At 42.4% G+C, this 20,164-nt stretch overlaps 5 protein-coding genes across 5 annotated transcripts; 2 read left to right on the top strand and 3 right to left on the bottom strand.

The window, feature by feature from the left end:
• Nucleotides 1-2,058: 2,058 nt before the first annotated feature.
• Nucleotides 2,059-3,913, top strand: BCR41DRAFT_362042 (hypothetical protein; the record flags this gene model as incomplete). The annotated part of the gene is made up of 3 exons (XM_022025662.1): nucleotides 2,059-3,039; nucleotides 3,489-3,533; nucleotides 3,618-3,913. Coding segments are annotated over 3 exons (1,296 nt in total), but the record flags the coding sequence as incomplete, so codon positions are not given.
• A 3,064-nt stretch (nucleotides 3,914-6,977) lies between these two features.
• Nucleotides 6,978-8,315, top strand: BCR41DRAFT_362039 (Snf7 family). The gene is made up of 5 exons (XM_022025661.1): nucleotides 6,978-7,040; nucleotides 7,174-7,193; nucleotides 7,377-7,454; nucleotides 7,572-7,787; nucleotides 7,916-8,315. The coding sequence occupies exons 1-5, from the start codon at nucleotides 7,025-7,027 to the stop codon at nucleotides 8,186-8,188; spliced, it is 603 nt and encodes a 200-aa protein (XP_021876943.1). The 5' UTR covers nucleotides 6,978-7,024; the 3' UTR covers nucleotides 8,189-8,315.
• Nucleotides 8,316-8,387: 72 nt separating this feature from the next.
• BCR41DRAFT_374594 (ALG6, ALG8 glycosyltransferase family-domain-containing protein) lies at nucleotides 8,388-10,530 on the bottom strand (the record flags this gene model as incomplete). Its single annotated transcript, XM_022026883.1, has 5 exons — nucleotides 8,388-8,597; nucleotides 8,715-9,063; nucleotides 9,181-9,402; nucleotides 9,529-10,114; nucleotides 10,221-10,530. The coding sequence occupies 5 exons, from the start codon at nucleotides 10,528-10,530 to the stop codon at nucleotides 8,388-8,390; spliced, it is 1,677 nt and encodes a 558-aa protein (XP_021876942.1).
• A 123-nt stretch (nucleotides 10,531-10,653) lies between these two features.
• BCR41DRAFT_189517 (hypothetical protein) lies at nucleotides 10,654-12,295 on the bottom strand. Its single transcript, XM_022019812.1, has one exon. The coding sequence runs from the start codon at nucleotides 12,262-12,264 to the stop codon at nucleotides 10,777-10,779; it is 1,488 nt and encodes a 495-aa protein (XP_021876941.1). The 5' UTR covers nucleotides 12,265-12,295; the 3' UTR covers nucleotides 10,654-10,776.
• Nucleotides 12,296-12,390: 95 nt separating this feature from the next.
• BCR41DRAFT_189488 (hypothetical protein) lies at nucleotides 12,391-13,300 on the bottom strand. Its single transcript, XM_022019811.1, has 2 exons — nucleotides 13,102-13,300; nucleotides 12,391-12,990 (listed from the first exon to the last, which is right to left on the bottom strand). Exons 1-2 carry the CDS (start codon nucleotides 13,237-13,239, stop codon nucleotides 12,436-12,438), a joined length of 693 nt encoding a protein of 230 aa, XP_021876940.1. The 5' UTR covers nucleotides 13,240-13,300; the 3' UTR covers nucleotides 12,391-12,435.
• Between the last annotated feature and the right edge of the window lie 6,864 nt (nucleotides 13,301-20,164).

Raw genomic sequence — 20,164 nt, 5'->3', positions numbered from 1 at the left:
TATACTGATGCACGAGGGGACCTAGAATTGGATCGTGTAGGTAGCAACTGGCTAGTTGTTTTCGAATGCCAGGGTCTAGATTGATATCCAAGGAGTTCAAAGTAGTAGGTGTAGCCTCCAAGTCCTTGAGGTCCGGTCTTCGTGAAAGAGCATCAGGGACGACGTTATCTTTACCAGGTTTATACTTGAATACGAAATCATACTCTTGAAGCAACTCCATCCATCTTGCTTGTCTGCGAGTCAAGTTCGGCTGGCTAGGAAAATGTTGTAGAGTGGCATGGTCGGTATAAACGACAAAGTGAGAACCGTCAAGGTAGTATCGCCATGTCTTCAGAGCATGCACCACAGCCAGCAGTTCTTGTTCGTGTGTAGGATAGTTGCGTTCCGCTGGGTTGAGCTTGCGTGAAGTAAAAGCTACTGGTCGTGATTTACCATTTTGGTCCGTCTGGAACAGGACAGCACCAATTGCAAAGCCTGAAGCGTCTGTTTCGACTGCTGTAGAGAGGGCAGGATCGAATATCCTAAGAACTGGTGCTGAGCTCACTGCTCTTTTCAAAGTCTCAAAGGCGTCTTGTTGAGATTTTCCCCAGTGGAATTCCTTATTGGAGCTTAACAATTGTGTGAGGGGAAGAGCAATATCAGCGTAATGAGAAATGTACTGATGGTAAAAATTAGTCAAACCAAGGAATTGCATCACATGTCGTTGGGTTGTTGGTACTGGCCATTCCCTTATTGCCTTGACAAGTCCGCCATTCGTCTTGAGTCCATCCTTGGAGATGACATGGCCTAGGAACTCAGTCTCTTCCTGCATGAAGGAACACTTGGATAATTTACAATAAAGCCCAGCTTGACGCAAGAGGGAGAGTACTTGTCGGATGTGCCCTAAGTGATCTTTCTCGTTATCGGAGTAAATTAAAATATCATCGAGATACACAACAACACATTTATCAAGAAGTGGATCAAGTACGTTACGCATCATAGTTGAGAACGCTGCAGGTGCATTTGTAAGACCGAAAGGTACGACGTTAAACTCGTAGTGACCATAGCGAGTTCGGAACGCGGTCTTGTGTTTATCATCAGGATGGACACGCATCTGATGATAGCCCGAGAGTAGATCCAGCTTGGTAAAACATTTAGCTGTTCTGAATCTGTCGATCAATTCATCGATCCGTGGTAGGGGGTACCTGTTTTTCTTTGTGATCTTGTTCAGGCCCCGATAATCAACACACATTCGAAGCGAGCCATCCTTTCTCTTCACAAAGAGGACTGGAGCACCGTATGGTGAGGTGCTCAGTGAAATTAATCCTTTTTGTAAAAGATCAGTTAGCTGCTTCTTCAGTTGATCAAGCTCAGCGATCGACAATTTGATGACAGGTCGGACAGGTGGGTCAGCATAAGGGTCAGTCTCTATACGCATGCTATCACCTCTGTCAGGGGGAAGGCCATCGGGAAGCGTTGTAGGAAAGACATCAGGAAATTCGACTTTAACGATTTGCTTGATAGAGTCCGGTAGTTCAGAACTACTGCTAGAGACAGGTACTGGGACTCGAACTTGGGCGAGGAATACAGAGGCATCAGGTTCCGAGGCAACGGTAAGGAAGTTAAGAGCAGATATGACGGAAGATCGCTGTCTAGGCTTCCTGTCGATGCCAGTGCAAGGCCACAAGACCGGGGTACCTTGGTATTCAAAATGCAGATCATCCCAATTCAGCTTACGCGAGGGCAAAAAAACAAGGAAAAGCGGTAGAAACGCCCCATTACCTCCTCGCTTATGAACATTTCAAGGCCACCACTGAACTTTCCTCAATAAAGGAAATAGACATCACATTGGGGGACGTGCAAGGCTTTGATCCCAAAAAGATCTCATTTCCAAGAGCGTCAGAGCTACTAATGGACCAAGTACAAACATCATTGAGGCAGCACTACAGGAACGCAATGGTATAGCTTGTGTAAGGTACTTTCGTGCATATTCTGCAATCAAATGCTCCTTATTCAGACTCTTTTTTTTTTTTTTTCTTTTTTTTTTTTTAGTTCATTGTCGATAAAATTAATGAAGATATAAGCGACGTTGAGTTTTTTTTGCGGGAGAACAAAAAAGCGAAAAAATACTCAGGCTTTCCTACGTCCTCCTGGTCACTCGGGTATGTGTATCTGTCTGAACACGCCCTAGTTGACATCTGGGCGGACGAAGATACCAAGCAGCTACTGGAGCGTATTCTGCCTCTCGACAATCCTTCCAAGACTGCAGTGTTTGAGTGTGTACAGGGAACAAAAGGGGTTTTGATTCAGGCTCTCTTTTGTGACATTGGAGGCGATCGCATGGTTCTTGGATATCGAGACAAAGTATCCCTGCAGTCACAGGACAAAGATCTAACTCGGTTCAAACTCAAAGGTACGATTTCTACCAACGGTCTAGTTCTGAATCTACTTGCCTATGACACAACCCAGGCGAAGAGACAGCAGCAGTCTGACGTAGATGAAGAAGACCCCAGCCAAGAACTGGAGCTTTCTCAGGGATTTCTCAACACGACGTGTTCAAAGGCAGTCGGTGAAGACCTGATAGATGAAGACTATGCAAACATAAACTGGAAGAGGAGCTCCAAACTGCTTGAAAACGTTGAGCTCACATTCAACAAACCAGGGCGGTGCCCATCCGCAAACACCACAACTATCGTCGGATGCGATCCTGGTATTGTTAGCGCCCTTACGTTTTCCTCCCTGGATCCTCACAACCCTAACTTGCGGCAAACCGTAAAGGTGGGAAGCAGGTTCTTGTACCTCCCTGTCCTCCGCTTCAATCACCTGTTGAACAAAAGGAAGCGTGAAAAAGGAATGATTGAGGTTGAGAGCACCATCCCTGTGTTTGGAAGGGATACGTACAATGAGTACTTTCAATGGATGAACGAGGAGTCCCAGACACAGATAGGATCAAAGAATTTGGATGTGCTTCAAGAGTTCTACGAGTCCAGATGGCACCTGAAAAAAAAATGGGACCTACGAAAGGTTCAACGAGCTATGTTCGACTACGCAGTACAGCGAGTGTTGCAAGCGAAATTACTATAATAATTTTGTACAACATAGTATTTCGCCCATATTTCTAGAGCATTCCTTGCAACAGGACATTAACTAGTATAAATAGGCCCACTTTTCTATCTAGTTCTGTAGCGCAATTCCCCTGAAAAAAGACACCTTTATTGTACCCTTAGATTCCCCTAGAACACTACCTTGACTTTTGCAAGTGTTGAAGATGCTCGGGGAAAAAGGAGTGCTTGTCGTCGGTGGAGAATCAAACCTGATAAATTAATAATGAACTGAGATATAACGAGACAAGAATCAGGATTTTTATTTTCATAATAGAAAAGAGTATTTATACCTCTTTTCTATTATTGTATGTCACGGGTATTAATATTAATGTAAATTAGCCATATAACAAAAGGTTTTAGGTGATTATGGCGCAGTCGGCCTAGGGTCCTTTGAAAGTAGTAAAGGAGTTCAGCAAGCACAGTGCTATAACGAGACACCTTGTCACACAGGTATGGCTTTTTTTAAAAAAAGTAAGAAAAGCTGGAAAGCCATAGAACCCTTGCTAATAAACGACTGCCATTTGAAACGCTTAGGTCAAAGCACGAGGACACTTCGCTGTAGGGGCGCACGAATTTTACACCAGCGCCCGCTGTCCCCGACGCCTATGCGATAGCTTTTTAGAGACGGTGTACCCTCGCTCTAAATATTGCCGGACATGTAAGGTATTCTTCGACCGTGACGCAGTAGGGGCGGAAAACATCGCAAGAATCGGTCTTGCTCAAATTGAGAGGCAAGAGAGCCCTGCAAAGTACAAGCCCACGGAAGAGTCACCTGCTCCGGCTGCAAAGCGCGCACGACGCTAGACACAAGTATTTAGGTGCCGGCACACCCACAAAAAATTTGTAAGTTCTGTTTATTTTCGTCTCCTGTATCCTCTCCCTGAATTTCTGGACTAACTTTAAAAACCGTACAGATCAACAGATAGCGCGTTTAGAGTTGAAAGGAGAGACTTTACTACAGTTCCAAAGAACGCGTATATGCGTATATGGGAATACTTTAACACTTTGGAGGAGTGATACAGATTGGGCCTCCATAAATGCAATAATTATTCTAAGCCACCTGCCTCGTGTTTTTGGCGCGACATTAGGACACCGCCTAAATGTTCGAATGTACGTATTGATGTCCATATGCAATTAGACGAAATATGCGACAACCTTAAAAGAAACCTTGAGAAGCTCGGACTATTCCTCTTCATCTTTTCCAGAAACACCTGCTTAGAACTCATGACAACGCTTTATTGTGAGGTTATAGCTGGCTCTAAAGAGTGGAAAATATAGTATAAAAGATCCAAGTGAAAAATATTTAGACAGTAGTTATCAGAAGCTAAGATAAGTGAGAATAAGATGTGGGTCCACACACCACATCCATGGGGTATTTATTCATTTTCTGGTAGAGAGACTCGTACCAAGTAACTACATATCTATCTAGAAGCGACATGGGATTATTCAGGAACCATGTCGGTGTTTTGTCGCGTCTCTAGTGACGCGTTATTATTATTATACTTTTCTTAGCGTATTAATTTTAGGAATTCCCCTAGTGTGTTCCTAGTGCGTTTTTAGTATTTTTCTTAATCTTCTAGCTGGGCCGTTATTATCTTGTATATTGAAATATACAACACCAAGGAATACGGAAAAACATGTTTATTTATGCCTATAATATACAGCCAACTATTTCCCCTAATGACAATGATATTTGCAAGGAGGCTTCACGCTAGGGATCTATCAGAAGAGAGGAATGTATTGAATGCATTTATTTAAGACGCCCTCCATCAATAAATGAGAAAAAGAAAGAGAATTTGAATGCTCCAGTGCTATTTGAAAAAAAGTGTTGAACCATCGAGTCTCACTGTATGAGTGTGAGTCGCTTAGAGCTTTTGACAAGTGGACCAGGGTAGTGAAAACAGATCCTTCTGATAGTAACGTCCTTTGATGAAGCATTTGGCATAGCATTATACTACCCAGGTGATTTATGTTTCTACGTAATAAGAAAGAAGCCTCTTTTGTCCATTTGATAGGTTTGTAATCCGCTTTCATTGGAGCAATATGACAACAAAATAATGCATGAACATAATAGAATGCGTTAACATAGCAAAGAATAAAAATGTTATCTGGGCAGCAAAAGTGATATAAAGATCTACTTCTTTGTATTTCATTCAAAGGAGGAACCACAGATTGATTATAATGATTGAACAGGACTCATTTTGGCTCCACATGGTGGTATCATTAATTGTTCAATGAAGGATTGCTGAAGGGCATAAGAAAAACCAATATAGGGTTCTTAATGTTTCAATATAAGAAGGTAAATGCCCGAAGGAATGCTAGACGACGAATGCTTTTGTGAACGCCACGTTACGCTAGCCTATCTCTAATATACTATAGCCAGCTACCTTTTTTGATATATCACGTGTAGAAATTTTTTTTCAGACAATTTTTTTTCAGACAATTTGGGATTAAGATCGGATTTTATTTCCTCCTCCTCCCCTTTCATTCCCTCATTCATTACCCTTTCCCTTATTCCCTTACTTCAACAATGGTTTGCAACCAATGCGTTAAAGAATATGCGCGTCGTGGAGAATTAGTTGAAGTTACGCATGAACGATCAAATAGTAATGAGTGTCTTTTCAACAGATGTAAGACATGTAGTCGTCCAAGAATACATGGACATATGGAAAATTGTCCTGAGAATATTATCCCCGTCATTGATAAGTGAGTATAAGTGATAATTGGAAAATGCAGAACATATATGACAATATGACAAGACAACACGACAGAGCAACAGAGGAATGGATAAGTATATGTAGGATGTAGGATACAAGTGTAGGAAAAGCTGAACTAATAATTAAATAAATATTTTTTTTCAATTTTTCAAAATCAAAGTGAGCGTGACATGGAGGTGCAAAATTCACGTAATGAGAACATTAACCTGAACAGAAGTAACCGCGAGGAAGAATATGAATTTGAGCCTTATCATCCCCCACCACGACCTCCACTTCCAGTACAAGTTCCTATTGCTAGGCGACCTTTCATTGCTAGGCGACCTTTTAATGAAAATCTAATCAGAGGCAACAGTATTAAAAATCACAGACATCACCTTGATCGGATGATAAAATGTCCAGATTGTCGGGCGAAAGTGTGGAAAGAGGAACGAAGTAATAAGAAGCAAAATCAGGACTTTAAATACTCCATCTGCTGTCAGAGAGGTCGAGTTGTATTGCCCATTATTGAGCCACTTCCATTCATCCTAGAGGTTTTAAGTTACCTTTTAAGCTGCTACTAAAGATCGGCCAGCCTATCATGTTGTTAAGGAATATGAACGCCAAGCGTGGATTGTGTAATGGTACCCGACTTATTGTGCGTGGTCTTACCTCAAGATGCATGGAAGCAGAAGTTATCACAGGCGCTTTAAAAGGAAAAAGAGTGTTTATTCCGCGCATCCCCCTGACAACTGCTGATGATGACCAAACATCACCTGTGAAGTTTACACGGTATCAATTCCCCATCAAGCCAGCATTCGCTATGACAATTAACAAGTCGCAGGGGCAAACTCTTGAGAAGGTGGGTATTTATCTCCCTGCTCCCGTGTTTACTCATGGTCAACTGTATGTTGCACTATCACGCTGCTCCAATCCAAGAGATCTGAGGGTTTTAATAGACAATGGCATATTTCCTGGGTTTGAAGGTGTTTTATACAAGGAACATTGTATACAAGAGCGTTCTCCAATAAGTATAAAAATAAAAATAATAAATTATTTTGTTCAAAAATTCACACCTGTGCATCGCACGGGCTACTGCTAGTAATGAATAATGAGGAAGAAGAGTGGTCACGGACTCGGAGTCACGTTGGAAGTCTTTTTACCTTGGTTCTACGATGCCAAATTCATTTTTTCATCGTCAACCTTTTTTATTCACGCGCTGTACATTCACATATAAATTCAATAGCCATGAGCAACCTTGAAAGTAAATGCACCGCACCCTAATTCTTCCTTTTCGCAACTGTGTTGGTATATGTCCCTGTGCTGCATAATGAATTCTGTACCTGTACCTACACCTGACTCTTATTAAACAATATTTTTCGTTAATAACTGAATAGACAGTCTGCTACAACTTCGAGTACGTCTTTTCCTCTTTCTCTTTTACTTTTTATTTTTTATTTTTTATTTTTCTCCTTTGGGAGCTGGCATTTATAACGAATAAAAAGGGCATTGACTTTTAGTTTTTACACCTCTTTTTCTCTTCCTGCCCCTCTTCCTCTTCTCTTTTTCTCTTTTTTTTTCCCTTTCTTTTTCTCAATAGCTTACGACAAAGCAACTGCAGCGTCAGTCAAAGAAAGCCTCCAAAGATGAGCAATTAGAGAAAGCCAAGCTAAAGAAGGTACCCTTCTCCATTAACCATTTATCATCTCACCAAAAGTTGCATAAGTTTGTTCTCAACGCTTGAATAAAAAACGATTTGCTCATGTTCCAATGATTTTCACGGTTTTGATATTAGGCAATCCAGCAGGGCAATATGGAGGGCGCAAGGATCTACGCCGCAAACGCAATCCGAAAAAAAAACGAGGCCCTCAACTTGCTTCGTCTTTCCTCTAGAATTGATGCGGTCACCAGCAGAGTTCAGACTGCGGTCACTATGCGCACTGTCACAAAGTCTATGGCTGGTGTTGTCAAGGGCATGGATAAAGCCATGGAGTCAATGAATCTCGAGACGGTAGGAACTGAGTTTTTTTTTTTTTTTTTTTTTTTTTTTTATAAAAAAAAAAAAATGAAGCTATTGTTTTTACTACAATGCTTAATCTAAGGAAATACCTTTTTTTTGACTGATGTTCTACCTTCTAGATATCTCTGGTGATGGAAAAATTTGAAAAACAATTTGAAGATCTGGATGTGCAGACACAGTATATGGAGAATACAATGGGTAATCAATCGGCACTAACAACACCACAGGATGAAGTCGATACACTCATGCACCAAGTCGCAGATGAACACGGATTGGAGCTGAACCAAGAGCTTAGGGAGACTCCCGATACATTACTGAGCCATACTAACAAAGAAGCCGAGACCAGAGAGCAGGATGAACTCACAGAGAGACTCAGAGCGCTTCGCGGATAACATGAAAACAAAAATAAAGCGTCGACTTCACATTGGATCATAGTATATTTGGATTGTGATGGAATAGCGACTGAGTGGGTGATCCATTAGGAACAACGGTCCCACAGAAATAAAATATTGTTAGCACTGAACATTGCGCCAATACTACTGAATATCATCATTGATCTTGCGAGGTTTATTTTCAGGATTTATATTCGAATTACGCCAATTTCGCTGTTTTCGTAACACGAAATCCCATTTTGGGAGTATTGACAAGCGTAAACTGACGATAGTTAAAGTAAATCCAGAAGAGGACAAATCCAGCTGCACTCCAAAGTGAATTGAGGACCGGGAAGATATCTGGATATCGAGCAGAAGGCTCGAGCATGAACTCTGCTGTATGCATCGTTGTAATCACCAGCAGATTCAGCTATGCATAGTATTAAAAAAAAAAAAAAAAAAAAAAAAAAGCTGTCAACAAATGCTTTTTAAACAAATTTTATCCGCTTCAAAATAACACTTGAAGATCAAATCATGAAAACCCTACCAATATCAGCAGTTGGAGGAATTTAGAAGTATTATGAGCAGTAGCACGAGTTAACCAGACCCAGAATCCAAGAAGCACGGCATACTGTAGAAATAAGCCCTCGTGTTTCAATAACGGGAACATGCTGAATGTCGCCAAGGTTATGAACAATGAAGCAACAGCAGGCTCGTCCAAAATCAGGAGCGTTATGGGCAATGCTGGGATGAGAATTGATTTCTCATGAACTTGGAAAGAAAGCAAGAAAAACGACAACGACGAATTAATTAACCCATAGATCAGTCCACGTTTTGTCGGTCTGGCAATCAGGTGGAGGACAGAGGGCAAGAACGATAAGAGGGTCGCTAATGTACTACACAAATTAAATAAAAAGGATTAAGTAGTCGTGAGTCTAAACATGCGTGGCAATAGCAAGTGACAAGGACTTGAAAACACACCATTATATGCCATATGGTCCCAAAACAATTACCTAATACGAACTAATTCCTGGATATCAAACATTTCCCGCAACTTGATCACCACATTCACTGCACACCAGATATTGGCAACTTTATCCTGATAGAGTCCCCTGAACACTGGGAAGATGCGGTGGAGAACTTGAAGAATCTTCTCCTGTGACTGCAGCCATGGTGAAAACATCAGCACTAGTGTAAGAATCACTGTCAGTCCCAACTTGGTCAACTTCCAGATACTATTTCAAAAAAATATATATAGAAATATAGAATTTGTTAGGGTAATCGAGGGGAGCACTTTTCATAAATCAACACATAAATCTAGGATGAGAATGGCTCGTGGAGGAAGGCTAGTAATGACCTACCATCCAAAAAAGCCCTGTCGGAGAGATTTGCCAAGCAAATAGGCAAACACTGCGGGGGCAAAGTATAGCCCCATCTGTTTAAACGCCAAGGCTAGACAAAATGAGATACTTCCAAGTACATCCTGGTCTACCAGGAAGCAATTGAGAGCCCACACCACTAAACCCAACATAACTGCATTGTACTGGAAATGGCCACTATCGATCAAGATCAATCCTGGTTGCAGTAAAATCAGCATTAACGCCGTGTGTTGACGTGTCCAGGGCTTATTTGCAAACCAGCGGTTCGTGAAAGCGACTATAGCCGACATATAAACTAGCATTTCCAAGACCAAGACTGTAGCGCGCATATAGAGCTTTGCATCCCTAGATTCAAATCCTCGGGATGTTTCCCATGCAAACCACTCAGCATTGATCTTATTTCCAATAAATCCACAGATCCATGAGACATAGGCGGTCAAAGGCGGATAGTCCAAATCCCACCATTTAGATCCATCAGAATACCATTCTCTAATCGGACGATGTATTGTCAGCTCCATCCAATGTCGTTGAGCTTCATAGTCTCCATACCTTGGAGGTATTGCCATACCTAAAAGATGATAGTGATTAAAGTAATTAGTCGAAGCGCGTAGATTAGCATTTCTATGCTTATTATATGTATCTAAAGATTTTATCTACTCTCGTGCGATGCTTACCAGAATACGGTCCGAGACCAACGATCCAACGTACCAAGGCCGCGATAGCAACAGCGATCCAAGGCGCCATCCTCTTAAGTTGGTTTTCTTCGAGCCATATTGCGTAGCTATATACAGGCAAATTGAGCTTTGGTGCTCTAATGATGTTGGATACTGGCGCTGCTGTGGACGTCTTGTAGATCGTCGTAGTGACGGCTGTTGTGCTGGCTGAGGATGAATTCAATCGAGTTGCAGCTTGTTCTAGCTGTCTAATAGATGTTGATGAAGATTTGTTCTTGTTGCTCTTGGCCCGTGAGGTGGTCGGAGCCATGATGTCTAATTGTTGATGACAAGAAAATGCATTCAATTGAATTTTAAGTCGGTTATTACGTGACGCCCTTAATTCAAGTAATACAGTGAATTGTCAAGCCGTTGAACATCTTGCATTTCTATAGCACTACTACTTCAGATGTCATAATTTATTAATCTCCAGAGAAAAAGACCTTCCAAGAGCAAATCTATTAATATAACGGATTAAGGATTATAAATATTTCTTAAAACTTTCAGTACGCGTTTTTTACGCGTAACTTAATTGTAATGTCTCAGATCCTACAGGAACGATAGCCGGAGTCCTCGAGATCATTGCCTGATATAAACGCTCCCAAGTCGACCCCTTCATCTTGACCTCAATGCCGTCCTCCCTCGGCGCAATATATTCCTTCACCGTCGCCTCCTCATGAGGGTTAATTCCACTAAAGGACATCCAGCATCCATGGAAACTCGTCGGGTTCGGTCGTGCATTGAAAATTGCAGGCCCATCCTGCCCACTTCTCCAAGTCAGGTACGCCTGTGCGCCTGCATCCAGATCTAGCAAAAATGTGATCCTGGCCAGATCGCTGATCACCCCTGGCTGGGCAGGTGGAAATTTTCGAAGATCTGCCTGAATCAATTCCAAAGCACTATTGGATACCACTAATGTCAATCTATGTGAAATCGTATCTAACGTTGCTACGATATTCTTGGTTGGCAGCACAGACACCATCTCTGTGAGGGAGCCCCGGAAATCGTGGAGCGCCAGCAATGATGGCCTGGACCAGTCGGACCAGAGAGGGATTGGCCACGTTTCCAAGTCATTACCCATGTTAGTTAATGTCCTAGCTGCACCATATTTTGAAAATACGGCCATCTCATCTAAGGTCGCTATTAGTCCATACAGTACATCCTTGTTCTCTAAAGAGCCCTTGCATTCCGGCGGCGCATGAACCAAAAGAATTGCTAAATCCAGAGGCCCCAAGTCTGGCGTATTGAGTCGACACGGGAAAACATCGCCTGCCCCCAAAGGTTTACCCCCAGACGATTGGATATGAGCATTCATTTGCTGATACAGATTATACATGATGGGTTGAATAGTATCAAGACTATAGCTACCCGGCCGCTGTCGAAGAGTGATTACAATCTCCTTTTGCCCTGGATTTTGGGTTAATCCCAAAGAATAGAATGTCCATGCTGACCCGCTTTCAGAAGAGGTCCTGAACGAGGTCACTATACTAGCAAAGGTCAATGCAGCTGGAGGTGAAGCTACGCCTGCAACTGGAGGAACAGCTTGGCTGGAGGTTGCGTGGGTCAGAGGTGCATGATGTCCTGGAGGTGCTGAGTGTACTGGCATCTGGTATGGTAGGTTTGGTGGCGATGTATGAGATGTTGGTACTGTTGGCACGGGAGGAGGAGGTCCTGTGTATGAGTTCGAGGAAGAATGGTGTAAGGATATTGTGCTATGCCTCGAAGGAAGTGTGGGCGTTTGGTGCTGCTGCTGGTGCTGCTGCGACAAAGCTGGACTAGAATTGGATGCTGATGGCGGTGAGGCAGCATATGGTGGAGGTGCTGTAGATCGCTCAGGCACAAAGACAGGAAATCCCTCTGGTGAGATAAGCATCTCCAAGCCTATTGGTACGACGATGGGAATACCACGGACTGCCGTCCCCGGTGGCGGGGGGACAAATCCAGGCGGGAGCTGACCGGGTGGGATGGGGTAAGACACATTGGGATCAGGAGGAACGAATGACATTTTTTTTTTTTAAGACCAATGAAGAATTAGGATGCAAATAGTTTATTTTATTGAGTCAAACCCTGTCAAGTGTGGCGATGACAAAGCTAATTCCAACAACACGTGCAATCATCATCGAAGTTACATGTACAAAATCATTTTTTTATTCAAACAAGTTTTTACTCTATTCCACTAATGCGCGCTAATATCATGCTTTCTGTCGCGGAATTGTCGCATATGCTCTGGGAGCTCAACGTCCTCATCCTCGTCATCATCACCGTTTTCACCATCATGATAATACGAGGATCCCTGGGACATGATTGGCCCACCGTTCATGGTTCCATATCCTCCAACTGTAGTCTGTGAATTCGCCATGTGGCCGGGATACCCTATCACACTGTTCACTACACTTTCATTACCACTTCCATTTCCAGCATCACTATTGATCTCATTCGTAGAGCCAACAGTGGAGGTAAAAGATCCTACATTAAGTGTTGATCCAGGTCCCGCAAGAACATTTCCATGTGTTGACCGAGGTGATACAGCGGGAGAGTTCTCCTTGGTTCGGCCAAACATACTTTGAAGCCGATTAAATGATCCCTTTTTACGAACAGTCTTTTCATTCTTGATAGTCAGTAACGCATCAGACGTTGTGCCTCGACTTGCCTGAACCTCTGACCAGGTCTGATTATCGGTTGATATGTCTGCTCCTGGTGTAGTCGGGCGTGACAAGAGATATGCCAATGACTAGATTAAAATATGTTGAGAGATACATTAGAGCCAAAGACTTCAGAACGCAGTATCTTGGGAGATCTGGTAGGAAATAGACTAAAAAAGATTTAAGAAAAAAAAAATTACCTGGTACCAAAGATCATGTTTCTGACGAGTAGGTGCTGTCAACTTCAGGTTACGATTAGAAGTTTGAATGAGCAAACTGACATTTGGTAGGTCCGAGTTGTTGGACGGATTTTCTTCCGTGATTTGATAGACGTTCATGATCAATGCTATTCAAATGGACATAAGTAAAGATTAGTACCAATCGTGAGCTAAATGTAACTGGGAAACGCATAGAGAATATTCAGTTTAACCTACCGCTCTTTGCTCGCTGCTCACGCAAGCCATCTGCAGCTGGATTGTTTAAGCTCCAGTACATAGTCTTAGTATAAGGGTGAACCCAGAAGTAGCGACGATGCTTCTTCTCACTGATGACGCTGGCCATAGGTCGGCGCGTATATTTCCATAGATAGTCTCCAATCATTGTCTGAGTGATGATTTGGATCATAGTTGGGTCTGTGGGTGTAGGAGCACCATCATAATTCGAGCCAATCGACATTCTGCGTTCATTATGCGATGCAGCATAGTCAGTGGAGATACTCGAAACGGAGCCGCTAGGCGAAGGACGATATTTGGAACGTCCAATGCTGGCTCCAGAGGAATCCGTAATATGCTGGTAGGGATGTTGATTCTGTCCCTGCGCCTGTGGTATATGGACTTGGCTTGAGCTGTTATGGAAAGTATATGCTGTGCGAGTCGTTGTAGAAATGATGGCTGCGCCCGTGGAAATTTCCGTCTTTTTCTCAGGTTGAAGTGAAGCCGACCTAATTGAAGCTGTACGTACTGGATATGTCAATGGTGGTGATGTTGGCATAGTTGTGTTGAGAGACTGGGGTTGATTCAAGTAAGTGGCGCTATTTGCAGAATTTGAAGGTTGATTGATATGGACCCCATTATTCACAGCATTATCATTCAAATATTCAGTGTTATGCTCCGAAACCATCAAAAGAGTGGATGATCTATTGACGAGTTGTCCAGGAGATAACGCTTCACTATCCTCGTACTGCTTCTGGAGATGGTGATGTTGCTGTGGTTGATGATTGTATTCGCTCTTGTCATCTTCATCGTCGGTCACCTGCTGATGGTGCGAGAGTCTTCCATGACCTCGAATGATTGTGGCCCGATCAATGGATTGTGCAGAGGAATAAATTGGTTCTATCTGACCGGTGACCAAATTGGCACTACCATTATCGCCAAATGCTGATCCAAAGGAGACACGGAACTCTGGTTCCTCCTCGACAATAGAGAAAACGTGCGAGTGTGGTCGTGTGATGTCTTTGGGAATCATGGGAACAGGAGGCACCATGTGTGAGGGCACATCAGCCATACTCCGGCTCATGTCGCAAGTATGGCGACGTTCATCATCAAGTGGGATTTCTGAGTGCATGAAGCGAGGAGTAGGCTCTGTTCCTTCTTCTGGATAAATATTGGCAAATGCTGGTTCTGCATTTTTGACTTGCGCACTCTCCTGAGCCTGGTCCGGAACGTCAGGAGGATAGAGGGAAACAACGTCCAAGCTGTTGACAGTGGGGGTGGCAACATTGGGCGAGTCCAAAGCTGCCATACCCTTAACTTGCATGCTTGACTTCCGCGTGATGATGCCTTCCAAAGGTCTATTTCTTTGAGAAGACGTTGCTGGTGCCATTCTTTCGTCGCCAGAAGGTATAGTAGTGGTAGCAAAGTCCTCTGTTGATGTACTGTTATCAACCATTGTCTTGGCAATCACCGGCACAGATTCTGCCTTTGGCAAATCATCTGTAGAGGTCGCGCTGTCCATCAATATCTTTGCCTGGATGACCTCTGGTTCTACCACAGCCTCTGTTACAGGTGTAGCCAACAATAAATCCTCAGTAGGCGTTGCATTATCCGCCAAGGACTTAGACTGTTGATTCTCAATGTCCATAACACCGGATGTAGCCTGTGTAGGCAAGTCCTCTGTTGAAGTTGAGCCATCGACGAGGGTCTTGATGTCGGTGTTAGTTGCGATAGTACTCCTTTCAACGTCAGCTTTTTGGGCAACAGATATAACAGATAGTGTAGTATCTCCAGTTGTGGCGAACCCAGACTCGACATCTGCTTCTGATATCACCTCTTCTGGCAAACGTTCTGGTGCAGATGCAGATTCGGACGTGGGTACGGGTGCGGGTGCGGGTGCGGGTGCGGGTGCAAGCAGAGAAGTCAAGCCAGGGATAGTGTGGATCCAGTTTTCAATGGGCTCAGTCATAGCCTCCTGGTCTTTGTACTCTACAGTTGGCTTAACGGGCTCCATAATCGATTTTGCTTGAGCCAGCTCAGCAAAGAGCCCCCCAGCGTGCATCGGAGATGCAGCTCGCAAGGGTGGTAGTTCGCGAGATGCTTCGAATTCCCTATCGAGTCCCTGTAATGGATTTTCTGTTCCATTGTCATCCGAACCCAAGGCTACCTGTCCGAAGCCTACAATTTGAGGTACTGCAGAATCGAATCCACCCATGGTGCCTTCCAATCTCATTGACTCGATAGTTTCCTCACGATCTGCCAATAATTTGACAAGCTCTTCTTTCTCTGTCAACAATCCCTCTTTATCAGCCATTAGTTGTTCTTTGGTGGTCATTGCTTGACTCAATTTAGACTGCAACTCACTAATGATCGACTGCTGATGAGCAAATGAAGTCTCACGAGCGAGGGAAACAGCCTTTGGTTCAGCGACAGGGACAGTTGGAACAGGAGTGGATGCGATTTCCTCATTACTAGGCAAACGAGGAGGTGCTTGGATCAAAATAGGCGCTTCAACAGGGCTTTCCTCTCCCTGTTCCAGCCTCTCCTTCTCCTGCGCTAATGCTAAAGCCTCAATAGTGGCCTTTTTAACAAGCTTTTGCTGTTGCTGAGCCACCGTGGCATTTAGTTCCTCCAACTTCTTCATTAGGTCTGACTTTTCCCTCTGGATTCCTGCAGTGTGTTTGCGCATAGCCATCATATCTTGCTCATGCCTGGATTTTGTGAGTTCGAGCTGGCCAGCAGTTCGTTCTTCCTTGTCCTTGAATTGTTCCAATTGCTCCGATGCGACGGAAAGGGCTTTTTGGATCTTGGAGTTCTCATGTAATGCCCTTGATAGCTGTTGTTGCATTTCTTGGTTCTGGGTCCTGAGTTCCTGGTTCATCAACTCTAGATTCCATTGATCCTCTTTCTGACGCTCTATTATTATTCCAAAAATATGTTCCAAAAGAGCAGTGTATGTTCCACCGCAGTTAGAATTCAATCATCCAATTCAGAGTATATGTTTATATGCATATATACAAATATAAATATAAAGACCTCATTTGAAGCATTATTCATCTTTTATAGAAATCTTCATCCTTACCATCGCTCTCTTCACGCATACGTCTCTGCTTGTTGAGAGCATCGATAATACGCTCCATCTCGGTAATCTTTGTATCGTACTCTTGGTTCAGCTTCTCTTTCATCTCTGCCTGCGATGTCCAGTAGCGGACCTGGTTAAGTAGCTCTTGCTGAATCTGGACTGGAAACGCGGGGTCATTGATGGATGGTACTGGAGGTACAACTACCTTGTGACGACGAGGCTTTGTGATATTCTGCGTTGGCAATGCGCTTGAAGGAAGAACGTTTGACCCTGCCCTTGGAAATGCATCATTCTGTGGAGGTTGGATTTCTATCGCGGGCTAAGAAATACAATGAGAATTAATGCACCGATGTTAATTCTGAGTCCAGTCTAATATATGCTTTACTAATGATTACGAGAGAAAACTAAAAGATTGTGCGCTTTTCTCATCCTCTGAAACAGGTACTGGATATTCAAGAGATTAATAAATAAGATCAAGCATGAAGAGTGTGACGATGAAGCGATTTCCATCAGGTGAAAGTATGCAATACAAGCGCTCTTCCACTCACAGTACGGGCCTGGAGTTGAAAATATCGTTGAAGCAGCAACGGAAATATAAAGCAAATGAGCGCATTGCCCAAGAATAGACGTTCAATAAAAGAGAGAGAAAGAGCCTGAGCCTTTTGCTGAAAATGGCCGATAAGATGTGTGATTTGAATAAATAAAGATGGTGTTTCGTAAAAAAATAATAATTAACTTTGGAATGTATGAGAGCACTTTTTTTTTTTAAAAAAAAAAAAAAAAAAAAAAAAAAAAAAAAAAAAAAAGAAAGAAACAGAGCAAAGCCAATGCTGAGATCATACACTTGCAACAACCCATCAAGTCGTCAACCACACCGGCTACTTCAAGAAAAATCAAGGGCCAGTTATAATAATACTGTTCCTCACTATGAAGAGGAGATCCTCACTCTAGAAAAGAATAGGTCGCATTTAAAAAAATAAAAAAATAAAAAAAAAAAGGAAGGGAGGGGATAGGATCTCACAAAAGAATGTAAAAATAAAAGAACGCGATAGAATCAGGGAGAGAAGGGTTTTTGGGCTGACGAAAAAAAAAAAAAAAAAAAAAAAAAAATATTCGAAAGAGACTCAGAGACAGAACGAGTCGAAGTCTATCAAGCCGTGATAACCATTCCTTACCAGTTGTGCATCTATAAGTCCCTTCAGACCAAGGATACCGTTTTGGCCTTCCTGAAAATCTCTATCGAGCATTGCCAATCTCTCGCGTACCGAATCTGGCAAAGGCTGCTCTATTGTTGCATCTGATCCGGTGCCATAGTCGACGCTGTCTATGGAATGCTGGTGTGCGCCTTCTAGGGCACTAAGTTCTTGAAGTTGCTCAAAGCAATTCCGAAGATCTTCCTCTCGCTTAACAAACAAAAGCCCAATGTTCTGTGTCAGCTGGAGGTCGTTGTGGATAGCCATCAACCTGGCCTCGAGTTCTGCACGAGCCTGACCAACAGTCTGAAGGTTGGCCAGCGGCAATACTGGCATTGGTGACTCCATTGTTTTGATTGGTGTTCCTGTACTGATGAGTGATTGCTAAAAAAAAAAATATAGGATATTAGGTGAAGGGTCGTCAAAGTCGTATAGAGCCTCAGTTTATCGATCTAAACAGTCGTTGGTTGAACAAAAGGCGAGTGGTGGTTATGCGAGGGAGAATGCTTGTATTATCAGTGGATGTGGCTAAGATTGAAAGAAAAAAGAAAAAAGTAAAGAATAAAAAATAAATTGTTGTGAGGACAAATGAGTAATTGCAAATCCGAAAGAGATGCAGCAATGAGGATGGAGGACAGAAGAACGAAAGAAAAATAATAGTGAGTAGAAAGGATAGGGGAGGGAATTGGGAGATGAGAAGACAAGAGAGAAGAGAATAGACAGAAAGAAAGAATGAAAGAAAAAAGAAAAGAGAGGCCATCATGGCCGCCATAAAAAAAATAAAAAAAAACTCTATTAAAGTGCCTTGAGCATAGAGCGATATTAAAATAAATACAATAAAATAAAAATAAGCACGTCTATAGGCAGAAATAGCCAAGTCATAAATAAATACATAAATGGAGACAAAAGGCTCGGTGCTGATGACAATAAAAGCAATCGAATTTACATGAAGCATCCCATTCAGCAATTACACAGCTCTTTGACACAGAGTGTTTTTGTATGTGTATAAAATGCATACTTTTGTTGTTTGCAAAAGAAGAAACGATTCATGGGGGTGCAGACTCCACTACCCAAAACTATACCCAAAATATCCCCAGAGTGTTCGATTCAACTCAGCTGCAAGAAATGAATAGGAAGCAGAGACACAGGCAATTTCTTTTTAACGTTGCAGCATGCATTGAGACAAACAAATGTGCTGCTGGACAATGCTTGGTAAATCTTCTATGCTGTGTTACTCAAAAATATGTATTTACTTTTCGTACCTTCGAAAATAAAAAAAGTTAATAAATGGAAACAGTGTGACACCAGGAATGTTTTTTTATTGGAAAGGAACAGTCTTGGGTGATGAGGAGAGGAATGAGAATGAGAATGAGAATGAGAATGAGAATAAGAATGAAATAAAAGTGATTCCTTTTTCGTCTTTTAACAGACAGGCATTGCTGGCTTAAATAATAATAATCTCGTCAGCTATTTTCAGCGGAGACCAATCCACTAAACATGGGCAGAAGCGGCATTGGTCTTTCATCGTTTGATTTGCTCCCTTAATACCCTAATGCGAGCGCTGTGCTGGATAGACTATGAGCTAAACTACTTGCATGCATCAGGCCTCAACCTCAATCCAACTCAAGGTTGTCTCTTCTACTTGCTTATTTTTAGGTAACTCGGTCAAGAAAAAAGAAGAAAAAAAATGCATTTCAATGCGTGAGAGCCAGGACGGTTGTCCTCAATCTTTAAAATTACCCCTGGGACCAACCCATTTTGTCAATAACCCTTATATATGTTTGATTACTTGATTACAGCTTTTAAGAAACAGCTAGTTCTTCGATATGCACTCAAATCCACATCACGTTGATTTTTCTTAGCTTGAATAATCTTAATTCAGATGTGTGACTGCTATTTCTCTTTTGGTTTATTCATACATCTCGAATATTGAACGGGCTCGTTGCAACAAAACAAACCGCCATCCGGAGCCTGTTGTTATAGATCAAAGCGGCATTCACTTCAATGAGACCAGTGTTAGGATAGATGAGTATATTAGTATGAGCTGATGAGGGTAGCGAATGTCTATTGATATGATGGTGCGATAGTAGTGTATATATATATATATACATATATATGTATGTAATTATATATATTATACAATATAATAGTGCGATTAAGAGATCTCAGGGACAAAGGAAAGAAGAGTTGCAAATCACATGTCAGATCGCTTACTCAGGAGATTGTTAGCCAATCATAGCTTAAAAATCTTAATCTCCGGAGAAAACCAAACGACTCTTGTGTTCGCTTTACTCTATCTTGCATATCTACAAAGCGTGGAGAAAACAGTGCACATGTGCAAAATATCATGTAATAGATCCGGAGACAAGAAGCAGAAGGGGGCATGAGTGAGTCGCTTTGTCCTTCCTGCTTGCTCCGCTTTGCTTATCTCTTTATCTCTTCCTTTTTTTTTTTTTTTTTTTTTTTTTTTTCTTCTTCTTCTTCTTTCTCTTTCAAATTCCATTTTTTCATTGTTCATCCCCTCTTTGTCAAGTTCATTCTTCCATCGCCATCTCTT

The sequence above is a fragment of the Lobosporangium transversale genome, assembly GCF_002105155.1.
Source record: "Lobosporangium transversale strain NRRL 3116 chromosome Unknown BCR41scaffold_52, whole genome shotgun sequence".
NCBI lineage: Eukaryota > Fungi > Mortierellomycota > Mortierellomycetes > Mortierellales > Mortierellaceae > Lobosporangium > Lobosporangium transversale.
Note: the sequence above shows the minus strand (reverse complement) of the source record. Positions and strands in the feature narration are given on the sequence as shown.